The 14,398-nt window shown below is 44.7% G+C and overlaps 1 protein-coding gene across 3 annotated transcripts in view; it reads right to left on the reverse strand.

Annotated features, from left to right (window-relative positions):
- Nucleotides 1-1,133: 1,133 nt before the first annotated feature.
- The window catches only part of FRMD1 (FERM domain containing 1), a 40,312-nt gene continuing 27,047 nt past the window's right edge, over nt 1,134-14,398 (reverse strand). For 2 of the 3 annotated variants that reach the window (XM_085055384.1, XM_085055385.1), the window contains exons 6-14: nt 14,154-14,340; nt 11,776-11,931; nt 9,186-9,251; nt 8,908-8,976; nt 8,543-8,717; nt 7,337-7,672; nt 7,071-7,199; nt 6,297-6,376; nt 1,134-4,242 (exon numbers count right to left, since the gene is read on the reverse strand). In XM_085055384.1, the coding sequence (XP_084911510.1) occupies nt 3,955-4,242; nt 6,297-6,376; nt 7,071-7,199; nt 7,337-7,672; nt 8,543-8,717; nt 8,908-8,976; nt 9,186-9,251; nt 11,776-11,931; nt 14,154-14,340 (1,486 nt within the window). In that variant the 3' untranslated portion in view covers nt 1,134-3,954. The remainder of the gene's footprint in view (nt 4,243-6,296; nt 6,377-7,070; nt 7,200-7,336; nt 7,673-8,542; nt 8,718-8,907; nt 8,977-9,185; nt 9,252-11,775; nt 11,932-14,153; nt 14,341-14,398) is intronic. The other variant, XM_085055386.1, reaches the window with a different exon arrangement.

Consider the following 14,398-nt stretch of genomic DNA (forward strand, 5'->3'; position numbering starts at 1 on the left):
CCCAAAATACTTGGGTTGTTTTACCCATCAGCTTTAGCACACACCTCCAGGTCCTACCTCCATGCAGCTCCCACACCTGGCATGCCTCAAAACAGATCCGATGTAGTCACCACATTGTCCCCATCCCACACTGCGTCACTTGACTGAACCCACACAGGATGTGCTGGCACCGTGAGAAGCCCCATCTCCTGAGACAGAATCATTCTGGAAGTTCTGGTCAGCAGCAGTCCACCCAAGGGGCAAGAAAGTGCTATTACTTGCCAAGCAAAGAAACAAAGAGAAGTGACAAAGTCCTTCAAATTTGGGTAACTAAATATTTACCTGTTATTTACTCCATCCAAGCTCCATGTGTAATCAAATCACCCTCTTCCAGCATCCCCAAACTAAAGTTCGATGAGTTTCTAAAGTCCTTGAAAATTTATATACTGGAAAGATAGGAGGTACTGGACAAAATTATGAAGTACAAGAAGGGAAATAATAAGAATAGGGGCAACACTACAATATCAAAGTGCATAAAGTAAATTCCTTTAGAATGCTAGCTTTGATGCTCCGTAACATATCCAGAGAAAAGGAAAAAAAACATTTATGAGAGACTCCCAGTGGGCAAGCTTCTTCAAGAAGAGATCCAAGGTCATACTGTGGCACTCCTTCATAGATTTATGACTCAAGAAAAGAAAACTTTGCTTTATCCATGCCAGACTCCAGGCCAGCAGCTTAGGTGACTTTGGCAGTGCTGTGCAGCTGGCAGCTGTCCTAGGATGCAGCCCCCAGGAAGATGCTCACAGGATCTCTCTACATCCCTGGGAGTTCACACGCTTGGTTTTCTTTACCTACCACCACGAGGAGCTTAACTTGTCTCTTCAGTCAGATTCAGCCCCCTTGAGTGTCCCACTGACTCCAAGCTGCTCAGCTGTGTTCTCAAGACCTGACAAAGGCCGCTCTGGCATTGTGCTACTGAGAATGGCAAGGAGGAAGAGGAGTTGTTCCAGTTGTTCCAGTGACTACAGTGCCTCTGGGTTTGTCATCACAAGCTGAGCTCATATGGATTACAGTCTGGCAGCAAATTAACTTCTACAACCCATCTCTAAATCAGTAGACACAGTCTTCCTTGGACATGAAAAAAAGCTACACAATTACCTTTTTCTATCCATACTTTATTGCAGGTATACATATAATTATTTATATTTTATTTTAAACAAGAAATTCCTTTCATAGAAAGGAGAAACTTTTACCATTAAAATAAAGTGATTATAACATGAGTATTTTACAAATATGTACAAATATTGGCAGCTAGTTTCTAACATCAGCTGATAAATGCTTACACACTAACGTCTACTAAACTATCAAACCCAAAAATAATGAGACCTTCTAAATCCAAACACAAAATAAATCTATTGCTAGCAGAAACAGGTGGTTTTGTTTTTTTTATATGAATACAAAAGTTGCATAATATATATTCACAGTGCTCATAAGATATTGATTCATTCTCAGTCAATACACAAAATTGTCTGGTCTCCCCTTCATATGTGTGTGTCGCTTACAGTAGAGGGAGCTGCACAGACCACTGAGAGAAGATGGTCAGACCTGCAGAATTTGCCTTCCCTACCAGCCATGAATAAATACAAGAATGCCCCAGGTATGTACAAGGCAGTGGATGCTCACGAAAGAGTCAGTTACACTGTTTTCATGCATTGGTGTATTTTGTAACCAGCGGCAGCAGAATTACAGCACTTCACCAAATCCTTTGGATGCCTGGTAACTGCAAAACCAGAATAGTGAGCTGCCTGGTGGCAATAAACACTTCAGTGATGTGGTTAGGCTGAAGCAGATATGGATGTGATTGTCTTTGAGAGAAGTGTGCACATGGCGCACATTAATTTTATGACACTTTTCCAAACAATTATATCCACTGAATTTTGACCTTTTTTCCCTGTTAACAACCATTCCCAGAACCACAAGTAACTGTGCATCTGCACAGGTGGGAGGGCAACATCACTCCAGACCTCCCCTTCACCTTTCTCATGGACAGTAAGAGCAATCCCTCCAGCTCAGTGGTGGCTGCAAGAGCAAGCAGCTCTCTATTTAGGAGAATTTATTTTGGATGCAGTAAACATACCTCAAGTACTTTGCAAAGGCATTTTGGCTTCGTTTGGAAAAAAGGAGAAGAGGCTACAGTGAACACACAGCTCCTAATTGTTCCTTAGAAAAAAAGAACAGTGTGAACAAAGAGGGCACGGTCAATTAAGTTGTGGCTACAGTGAGCCTGCACCCATCATTCATTCCTCAAACACACAGCTTGGGTTTGGTGCTGGATTCATGTCAGAGGATGGAGAGCTGCTAATCGCACTTCAGTAAATGCAGATGCACCTGCATGCCCTGTCTCTCCACCACACTCGCACAGTAGTAGCAAGACAATGGACTTCATGGATTTGCTGCTTCAATGGCTTATGGGAATGTAATTTACCAGACAAGTACTGAGCTTGCAAGCCCACCATCCGAACAGCAGCTCAAACCTTCCTTGTCGTGGTCTGGTTCCTTCCTTTCCTGAATTAGGCTACCTTCAGCTTTTGATGACCAACACTGCACAACACACACTTCCCCAACCAGCAGAATAGTATTCCTCTGCTTCTAGAGTTTGCCAAAACACACCTACAAGGCTGTCAAAAGTTGGGCACAAAGCTGGGCCTTCAAGTACAAGCTTCCCAATGCTGGGAATTGATTGAGGGAAGGAAATCAAACCTACATTTTTTTGCATGTAACAAGGTAGCAGGATGTTTTTCACAGCAAACGCTTGAATCAAACAGCATAATTACGATGATTTGCCTAGCGAGAGCCAGCACAGCCAGCTCCACCACTCTGCAGATCACCAAACAAGTATCCTTGGTCTGGCACACAAACACCCTATGCTTCCACCATGATCAGCCCTGAAGCACCACACACACATATTTACATGACCTATCCATGACTAAGTAGGACACAGTCACTCTGTCTGTCGAGTGACTTTCTCCAGTCCATACTTGCCTCCTAAGCAGAAGGAAAAAAATCTAAGGAACGGATTTATTAAAAGCAAAGAAAAGAGCAACATAAAAGTATGAATCAAACCAAGGGGTGATCATGCCTGGACAAATTCTCCAGTCACACTCCTCTCTTCAAAAGCCAGTCAATTACTGCTCTTGCCCTCTGTACTCTCAGAAGCAGCCAAGTAATTTGTTTTATCTCCTCCCTATCTCCCTAAGGATATAATGCCAATCTGCATCACAGCAGTAGACAGCTGACAGTCAGTTCCGTTTGTTGCAATAAAGAAAAAAAAAAGACCACACATTGTATTTGGCTGGATGCTTACAACAAAACAACAACAAAAGAAGAATAAACTGGCAGAGCAGGTCTTGCTTCCAGTGCAGCAAATAAGCAACTTGTGTTCATTACAACTGAAACAGGACAGACACTTTTATACACAGCCCCCTAAATGTGCTCAGAGTATATCCTGGCCTGACAGCTGTTGGCAGTGTTGCAGCAGCACAAACTGAAGACAACCAAACTATCTGTACACTAGCATCAAGAGACATGGACCACAAGAGAAAGGCAGGAACATAAACTGACATAAACTTTAAATTTCTTTCTGATAAATCCATTTAGACACAGTTTGCTTTACTAGCTCAGCATCAGTTTTGGTCCACTGTTTTTTGGTTTTTATGTTGTTTGTGTCACTACCAATGGTGCAGGCCACTTCCATTTTCTCCTCAGAGAAACACTTCCAATGCCAGTGTTAAGTGCTACACTCCAGTTGATCTGCCCTGTAGCCAGGTCTGCAGAAGTGATGCCACTAATTGATTTGGAGCTGAATAACAAAGCCGCTCACCATCTCCTGCAAGAACCAGGGTGACATCACATGTGTTAATGAGGTATATATTTCCACGATGAGCTGTTTCCTGGGATGGAAGAGCTCCAATCTCATTACACCACAAACTCCTCTGGGAGCTGGTCCTCTCCCAGAAGATCCAAGGAGAGGCAGTTCATGGATCGCTTCCCATAAAGGGCAGACTTGGTTTTGCAGTCTGCTGTGGAATACACGCAGCCATAGACAGACAGCTTGTCCTCGAGGCTGCAGCCGAAGGTGTAGCTGTGGGATGTGTCTGAAGACAGCGTGGCACTCAGTGACGGGTGCCGCCGCTTGTACAGGCGGATGTCATCCAAACTCTGGCTGTGCTGGTCCGTGCAGCTCCTGCTTTTGGGCGATCTGACCTGCCAGTTCAGCAAGACACACGAATAAAAACAATGAGCTCAGATAAGCCTAAGGCACCCTTAAGCCTAAGAATATATGCTAGAAGTTTCCTGAAATTGTTCTTCTGCTCTTTCAAAAAAGCCCCACCAGCCTTCTGAAGGATGTTGGCTTAAAGAAGTAGCTGTGAACAATTCAGAAGTTACAAGTGCATTAAGCTGCCCTGCCACATTGAGCTGGATCCTGATGTGGCTGCACTGTGTCCTCAGTGTCCAGTATACTGTGTCCTCAGTGTCCAGTACAGTGGATGGAACACTTGATGCATACTGACACCTGAGCGACCTCACGCTTCTTGGCAGATCCGTGCAGTTCTCCTCAAATAGACAAAGTGCACTTCACAAAAAACTACCCCAACTGCCTGAACACACTGAGTTAAGTCTAATGAGCAGAAAGGAAGGTTCAGAAGACAACTGTGCAAACTACTGGGTTACAGTGTCCAGCAATGGCAATGAACAGTTGCATCTACATAATATTTTTCTATAAAGAGCAGCAACAAATTAGCAGTAATTCCCAGAGACACCACCTTGCTACATAAGCCTCTGTGAAAGTATTATTGACCATTTGAAAGTATTTCCAACTTCATCATTTGTATTTTTTCTTCCTCTGCCTCTTTAATAATCACCTCTTAAATGCTAATATTAAGGCTAATTTCAGGAATATCCTTTTGAAACCAAGATACTTCTGTTGGCAACACAGAAGACTTCCTCCCAGTATCACTTCTCTCAATGCCATGGGAGGGGAATTATAAAACTATACTGAGGAAACCCTGTGCTGGGCTCACCTGTGCTCCCAGAAATAGGAATATGTTGCACATCCTGGCCAATGCTAAAGAAACCCTGCAGCATTTAGTTACATGGCCTTGTAAGGAAGGTTTTGGTGGCTTTCTAAGGAGGTACCAAGTATGTGATGCATAAAAGTGGCAGCCAGGTCTTTGCAATCATATAGACAGTCCCGTGTTGAGCAGAACCATTTTTATAAAACAGATTCCTCATGATCACTTAACAGCATAGACATGTGTTGATAACAGCAGTGACTTTAAAAACATTACAGCTTTAAGCAAGATGCCCACTTCCAGATGTGAGCTCTTAAGTTTTCCTCGCAAATAGAGGAATAAATTTATTATGATTTGTACTGTATGGTCTTTAGCTTTGGAAAAAACCAAGATTTTATTCAAATCTCCTACAGTCCTTTATGGACTGTTTTGCTGATAAATGAAAATTTCTTACTGCTTTTGACTGGGTCCAGAAAGAAACATGAAAATTTTTTAAAGAAGTCCTAAGAAGTGACTGAAATTCTTGTTCAGAGCTTTAGAATTCTCTCAGCAGATAAGGCAAATGTAGATTAAGAGAGGGAAGAAAAGGTAGAGGCGCTTTTTTTTGTGGTTTTTGTTTTGTTTGGTTGGGTTTTTTCAAAAAACCACATTCCTACCCTAATGGGTAAAGCTATACTTTGAAAAGAGGCCTTAAAAAGACATTTTAATAAGCTTCTTCCAAATATAACTTCTTCTGTGACGCACTTTACCACATATAGTTACCCTTTCTCAACTGTTTGATGAAAAGAAAGCCTTGACAACAAAGCCTTCAGTACACACAGAGTATAATCACACAAATGATATAATAACTAGAGCTTGAGCATCTGGTTTTGCTCTGATGTAAGCTACTTCTGGCTTCAGGAGCAGGAAGATGATCAAGTTTGCAACTCAAATCCAAACTGCATAGATGGTCTCTGCTCTGCATTGCACTGAAAATCTGGCAGTGGTGGATGTCCCATCCAGAAGCCCAAGGTAGATAATAACTGCCTTGCAAGATCTGCTGATTGCTCCAAACCTTCCTATATTATTCTGAACCCAAATGCTGCTCTTATCCTATTCCTGAGAGCAGTAGCTGGCTAGCAGCTGGTTTTGGTTACATCGTGTAAAAATCAGTCAAATCCAAACTAATCCAGGCCTCCTGATTTACAGTTGTCTCCATTACACTAGACCTTGGTTCAATGCCCTCCTGAGCATCCTCTCCCTTACCTGATGAAGGGATTCCACACTTTGGCCTCTCATTTTGATTAGTGTGACTTGCACCACAGACAGCGATTCCTGATTTATAGCTGCAAAGGAGAAGCAGGAAGTGAAAAGCATTGCTAGTCTGAGGTTTTGTGGGCTGTGGAAAAGGGAAGTTGTTCTCACAGGCCACATTCAAGCAGTGCTATCCTCTAAAGATAAATATACATCATTAAGCACCCTCAGTGCTCCAGGAGTTTTGCTCACAAGTACTCATTTTTGGCCCTAAAGATCAATGTTTGAAAGCTTTCAAGAAAACAGTTTCTTGCCAACTTGTCCCATTTCCACCCTTCTTGCTTTCCTATAAAGGCTGTAAGTATTAAGGCCAGACAGCTCCTGCATAATCCTGTTGCCTAGCATTCCCCGTGTCATAAGCCACAAAACTTTACCTATGAATTCCTGTGAGTATCCCATTATTCTGTGGTTGAACCCCTTGGCTGTTTTCTGGCATACAAGACTTTAAAACATATTCCTTCACTACAAAAGGTTTACCTCAATTATCTTTTTGTCATTAACTGAGAAGGGAGACTTTGAAGAGCACAGAGGAGAGCAGCACTGTACAATACAGAATGGTGGCCTTTAACCGCTAGATGAGCTGCCTGCAAATCCTGTTGCAACAGGGCAGTAAGTAGCACTGGCAGCTGTTTCGAAGGAGACAGTAGTTTTCTTAGATCCCTCAGGTTATGCCTGTTGCTAGAGCCTTGAAGAACAGCACTGAGCAGTAGCAGAAAGCCATCTCACCTTGGCAGCTAGCAGCATCTAGAGGCAGGGATTCAACAGATTCTCCCACAGTGGCCTCCTCTAACTGGTCTCCCTCTAAAGGCTCATCTACTGGCATCTCCTCTGGCTCATCTACTGCCAGCTCAAGCTCTAGGAGGAAGAGAGCAGCAGGAGAATGGTTAGCATTACACTTGTGCTCCAAGCTGCCGTACAGTCTCTTACTCCCTTTACTGCAGGAAAAGACAAAAGTGGACTTAGAAGTTGCTCCACATGTCCAAATTCTTTACCATCATCCTGAGCGTCATCTTCAGCCCGCCCTTTGCTGCCACTGTCAATGCCAGAGCTACTGTAGCTGATGGTGGAGCTGCAGGATTTCTCTTTCCTATGCACGCGGTCAATGCCGAAGGGCTCATCCACCGACATTTCCACGGACACGCGGTGCCTGGAGTCAGCCTCGATGCCGGAGGTGTGGGAGCTGCCGTGACTCCCCGTGGACTGGCGTGAGAGGCGCTTATCCCTGCGGCTGCCCCCACTGCTCCCGCTGCCACGGGAGTTCTTGTCACATGGGTCCAGGTCCATGTCTAGAGTGTCACTGATATAGGACTCCCGGTAGCGCTTCTTCTCTGAGGAAGACAGAAGGGAGAAACCAGTGAGAAATTTAAGGAAGGGTAGCAAATATATTCAGCAAGTTCTGTTGGCACAAGCCAACAACTAAGAAACAACTGCTGCAGCTACTGAACAAATAAAGGGACAGCTTTGTATTTTGTTTGCTCAACAGATACTGGGATGCTCAGGTGGTTGTAAAAGCATTAGTCATACTCTCAGTTACCCCGGCATCTCCCAGATTAGAACAGGCAGGTAGATACAGAAAACAGTAGGTTTCAGAGTGAAGGTCAATAACAACAACAGCAAACAAAAAAAGGGAATTGCTTAGTTAACTTAAGTGCTCAGTCTGTAAAACCAGATGCATTGATTGGTTCTTGAAATACCCACCACTGTGTGAAGTCAGCTAAGAACAAGATTCCTGTGGCTGGAATTTATTAATTATTTATTATTTCTCCCATGGCTTGTATGTGCTGAGAGTAGTCAAGAAATCCATGAGACACTAATAGACACAAAACAACATGGGGCCTTCTGCCCACAAGCACTTGATCAGTGAGCCTTTCTACAGGTGACTTGCACATGCCACTGGCTGAACCCACACAGCTCAAGGCCACTGCTGTAACTCCACTGAAGAGAAAGACAGAAACCACTTAAAAGGAGATATTACCCCTCTACTGCTCTCACACAAACACAGTTGACAATGCAAGAGGCATAAACACTTCTAAGGAATGGACCTGAAACATCTGTAACACCTCTGTTTCTATTGCTGGCTTCCTGATAAGGCAGAAACACCATTAATTAGATGAGAGCCGCCACCATGAAACAACAGAAGAGACTAACACGCTGTACTCTTCCCCTTACCAAACTCACTTGGGTGTTCCCTAACATACCTTCAGCCTCCTCCAGCTTTTGGATCTGCTTCAACACTGGCTGAATATTCAAAAAGAGCCGGTGGCTGTTGCTGAGCAGCTGCAGCAAATGCCGTGACCTGAAGGGGCAACCCGTGTAGTAAACCAGTTTCCGTGCAGAGGGCAAACCATCTGGCTGGATTTCAAATTTTTTGCCCTGCACAAGGAGGAAAAGATGCCAGAGAAATGAGCAAGAGCACACTTTCAGCCATGCGGCTACCAGAGCTAGCTGCTGTCTCGTGCGTGCAAGTGACAGGACCTGACACGGCAGCACGGGCAGGCTGACAGCTTTGCCACATCCCAGGTTGACAGCCACTGGCAGATGGCCTCCATTCCGTCATACTCACCAGAAAGGCCAGCTTCCCAATGTGCGACCAGGGAAAGTCGTAGAGGAGCTGGCGAACGTGATTCACCTCCTGCAACACATCAAACTCAGAGTGACACAGGGACTGGCAGGTACAGGGTGGAGTCAGCGACGTGCAAAGAATTTGCAAACAACCAAGAATTTGAGATATGTGGAGCCTGGTGTTCACAGGGGAGGCAGAGGAGCCGCAGTGAGGGGGGAGTACAAGGGAACTGGGCAGAGTTAATGCTACACCAGAAGGCTTTCACAGCAGTCTGTTACCTGATAGATGTGCATTCCTCTCAGGGTCAGGCCCAGGATAACTGTCGGTCGATCCTCCTTCTTATCCTAAAAGAACAGAAGAGTCAAAGGTTAATCTACAAAGACCACGCTCTTGTTCTGGCACCTACTGCAGGAGAGGTAGCAGGACTCCTCATCAGGCAGATGCCATCAGCTCATTTGGTTTTTATTATGTTTGCAAAGTGCACCTTGCCTTGTTGACCCCTGAAATATCTACACCTAAAATCCCCTCATGCTGGGAGGCTCAGGCATTTCACCAGCATATGTCCTAGCTGCCCTGGACAGGGAATCCTGTAGCTTTAGTGATTTGAGAGTATGGACAATTACTGCTCTCAGAGCTACCTTGTTGTGGCTAGCACAGGTTTTTCCCATGAGAATTTTTCTTGTGTTTTATAAATAAAGATAAAGTTTGGATGTTATTGGAACAGTGTCCCAGAACTTGGACAGTGCAAGCCTGGCCAATCAGGCCTGGGGGAAGGCTTCTAACTGACCAATCTGGGTGACTTTTGAATACTCTATATATATGATGAAATCAAAACAATAAAGGTCATTCCTTCTTGCCACTGAGAACTGGTGCCTTCATTACTCTGCTAGCTGCTCAACAGCGACACCTTGTAACCTCTCTTGTAACCACGGGCTCTCTCTGCTGTGCCCATGAACGGGCACCACTCTTGTCCTCCAGGTAACAGCCCAAAACAGAAGGGGAACCCGTCCCCTTCTCCTTGCCGCAGCACTGCTGTTCCCATCCAGAGATTTGCTAGATCTAAGGTGTACCTTGGCTAGGGGGGAGCTAATCCCCCCAGCCCACTTACAGGGACTTGCATTCTAACATTCAGTCTTGGTGTTGGGATCAGGTGGTTTTACATGTTTATACCTGGGTTGAAATACTGTCTGGCTTTGAACTCATGCTGCATCTTGGTATGACATACTTGGTCTCTAATCAGATTCTTTTGCTTGAAGACCAAAAAATATAATAAAATAATTATTTCATCATCTAACACAGCAGAGTTAGGGAGGGGAACACTTATTTTTTTGCTAGGAGGAAAAGTAGGAAGAAAATTTGGGGGAAAAATGTATGGACTCACAGAGCTCAAACTTTACATTATAACTTTCTCTCCTCATGTGGCTTCCAAGATACAAGCCTTGTGCCATTGCATTACCTCACCCTTTGCCCCTGGTACCATCTTCAGTTCAAAATCACTAAGAAATATTTTCTGCCTCCTAAGGGCAAAGAGCTTTGTAAATCAGGACTGGTCTCCCTCAATGAGAGATACAGGGGTGTGTTGTGTTCTCTTTTGCAGTCCCCAACCTCAGTAGAAAGCCATGAGGAGGGTGTTAAGACAGAAGTGACTGCTATTGAAATCTCAGGGCAGCCAGCACATCAACACCTTCACCTGGCACCCCTGTGCTCTTGATCAGTGATTTGTGACCCAGGTGTCACCTAGGATGAGGACCTCTCACCACAAAATGAGATAACTGTGTCACACAGCAGGAATAAGAGCATATTATGGATCAAACAACACATGGAGGAGTACACGATGCCTAAGTTCACGTCAGACAGGAATTTGGATTTTAAGAGCAATCAGTTTTACAGCCTTGGTGTTTTCAGATATAAAATGTATCATGTCCTGCCAGCTGGACTTCTTTACGGCATTCAAGTGTAACTAACTCTCTCATGACTGCATTATTAACAGCATTAAGAATCAAAACAGGACAGAAGAGAGGTGGGTGAGCATCCATGGTTTGCAAGCCACTAAGCCTGGAGTACAGATCAAAACTTATTTTCTCTAGAAAATGCATGTTTCTTCAGTAACTAGAGCTGTTGGAGATGTTCAAAGGACATGGATACTTCCCACTCATAATTCCCACTGAGCACAAAAACCCAAAAAGTTTAATTATGATTCTGAGAGAGTATCTCCATTAGGAAAAAAGGCCCAAGCCATTCCTAATTGCATACACAGGTCTAACCTAAGTGGAACATAAAACTTCTCATTAGTCCTATTTGTAGATCTAAATACTCTTAGCATGTGAAAATGAAGCACATTCTGTTTGAGCAGGCTTGGGTAAGGAGTATAACACGCAACGATGTAGAAATCCAAAACTGCTGAAAAAAGCATACAGCTGAAAAAATGCCAACCACTGTGTCCGGGTTGGAGAAGGAAGGGGATATGAAAGTTAAAATGACTCATTGTCACCTTCAGTTATTACATGACATTTGTGTGAAAGCTGACCAACCTCTTGTCATTATTTCAATGAATTGCAACAAGAAAAAAAAAGAGGCTTCACTGATTTCCTTGGTGCAATTCTACTGAAAGGCAGGGACAAAAATGAAGTTTTGCCATTCCTGTGGCCAGCTTCTTGGCCAAGGAACAAAACTAAATTCCAGCTATATCTGTATAATGGCAACGGATTTGTCTGTGGGGACAGGCCTCATTGGCTGAGCATTTTAGATTTGTTTGGCCTCTCTGAATCAGAGGCAACCATCCCTCAAACAAACAGAAAGAGAAAAATGCAATGGTGCACTCAATTAATGATGGGAGAGAAGTTCAAAATAAGAAGCTCTTTGTTTAACCTTCTGCAGCCTGTAGAAGTGGACAGGCACATCTTCCAGCATGCAGGACTCCTTAATGAACTTCAGCACAGCTTCCTTAGCACTCAGCCCTTGCTGCTCTCGGTGCATCTCTGGGGCATGTTTCAAGATGTAGTCGCTCCCCCTCTTCGCAATTATCTAAACCGCAAAGAAAACAAACAGGTCAGCAACTCTTCAGCAATCCCCACAAGAGGCAGCTGTGATCAACAGCAAAGCAGTGACTGGAGGTGGAGGAGGTTCATATATTCCCTCAAGATGTTAGTCCACGTTTACCTCTACCTCCCTGGAGGATAAGCATTTAAAGCAGCCCAGATGACACCAATGTCTCCAAACAGATCCTAGTGGCAAAACTGTCACAGACCAAGACTACAGAGGCTGTGTCAGCTCTTTTCACTTTTAAGTACTGGAATTAGTTTTCCTAACTCTTGGCATCCATAAATGTTTATGGGCAGATAACAAATACTGCTCTGCATGCCAACACAATCAGCAGCAACATCTCCAAACAGGCAGAAATACTAGGCTTTACTTTTAAGACCAGAAACTACACATGAGGCTTATTTAGCATTTCCATTCTCAAAGGGATGGATAACACTATCTCAAGGTATTTTTTATCTATTGGGAGTGGTTGGCAGGCACGTGGCTTCACTAAGCAGTAGAAAAACCTGCACTGGGCCTTTGGCTCCTGCCTGCAAGTGCCCAGTTCCCATGTTTGCCCACATGCCCTCTCCATACAAGGCTACTGGGAAGCTCAGCCCCCTCCCATGCCCAACAGGTTCCTTTCAGGCTGTGAGTGGCAGTGACAGGTAAGAGGGATGATTGACTGAATTCACTTCACAACATCCCCCACCACCAGGGGCATTTGAAATCGGATTGCATCAGGTACCTGAGAACATCCCACTAGAAACAACCTGTCCTGGCTCAAAAGAACCAGACCCCATCACCACCCAGCTCCCACTTACATTTTATATTAAACTCCTCATTTACTCTGTTTGCTAACACCTCTGCATGCCTTGCCAGATTAGTTGCCCTCCCACAAGGAAGGCTGACCTTGGTGGAGAACAACATCAATGCCATCAGCTGTGCAGCGTCAGCAGAAAGATCTGCCAACTCCACGGTTCAAAGCTGGGTGGGTCAGCCCAGGGCAGCACTGCCTCTTCTCACTGGCACGAGACTTGGGGCAGCCCTTGGCCAAATTATATGAAGCACGTGTTGGAGGAAGAGATTGTGCTGGAGGAGGAGATTACTCACTATCTCCCCATGGGAGCCCAGGGGTAGGGAGAGAAGCGTCCCCATGCCTGCCAGATTTTGCTGTTTGTAATGATGTAATAAATCACCCACATACTTGCTTGGGGTTGTGGCTCAGTGCAGGTGAGCCAGGCTTTGCCTTGGCCTTTGCAACATTTGCCAAACAAGCAAGTCTGTGATAAGCCTTTTAACTGCCTCAGAAACAGCACACCAGACCCACCTTTTCCAGCCCTTTGTCAGCTACCTCCTGACAGGCACCCCATAACAAGGGATGACATGGAATAAGAGGCTGTTATCTGGCAGAAAGGCACACTGCTGCACAGCAAGGCAGGCAGGCTAGGATCTGTGCATAAAAGAGACTATCAGTTTTCCTTCACCAAGACAACTCCTGTCACTGTTCCAAACCTTTTCCCCAAAGCAGGAGACACTGCCATCTTACAGGGGAGATGCAACTTGCCTGGGACAAGCAGCCAACTAACAGCCTTAGCTAATTTGCCTTCATTTGACAACTTAATCAGCCCTTGGTTTTTAAGTGTCGAAGGGCACATGTCTCATGCACATGCTTATAAACAAACATGCAAACCCTTTCGCTTTCCTCTTATTGCACTTAAGACAGAGATTAATGGCAAAGCAAGCACCAGAGGCATTGCACAACAGTACTACCCTGTATGGTTTGGATCTATCCATCCCTGAGGCAAGCATTACAGAGATGGGAACAAAGGGCAACGGACTTGGCTTTGCAGCCCTGAGGTTTTCTGGAGAGCTAGGGTTGTGCAGATCTTGCTGATGTACTACTGGAAACACACAACCCTTTAAGCCATAGAAGAATTAAACAAAGACAGCTGCACTGTCAGAGTTATTTATGTGACACCAACACATTCCCTCACCAAGGAAGGATGTACCACCCACCTCACTGGTGAGTGAGTCCAGGAACGTGTGCCTACATCCAGTAGAAAGACAGGAGATATCTGCTGAGGTAACTTCAGGGTGACACTCTACCTGTCTGCCTGATCATTGCCCTGGGAGGTGGGGAAGTCACATGGCTGCAGATAGGTTCCACCTTGACATGCTGTGTGCATAATCTGTTGATTGAAAGATTCCCCCCACATACTTACCCACTGTGGGAAATAAGCCTGAGGTTCAAAATATTTGCCAGCATGGACCTTCTCCCTGTAGTTGCCCAAGTCTGCCTGTAAGCTGTAGGCAGCCAGCAAGAAGTAGATTTCTTCTTTGTGGTTGCAATGAGACATAAGTACTTGCTCTTTGAGATGGTAGTAGTAGAGCTGCCGTGCCACTTTATCACTGCAAGACAAAGGCAAATTTACTTCAAGAAGAAAGTTCAGATAAGGCCCCTCAAAAA

This window comes from Lichenostomus cassidix, chromosome 3 (genome assembly GCF_008360975.1).
Source record: "Lichenostomus cassidix isolate B80296 chromosome 3, HeHo_3.0, whole genome shotgun sequence".
Taxonomy (NCBI): Eukaryota; Metazoa; Chordata; class Aves; order Passeriformes; family Meliphagidae; genus Lichenostomus; species Lichenostomus cassidix.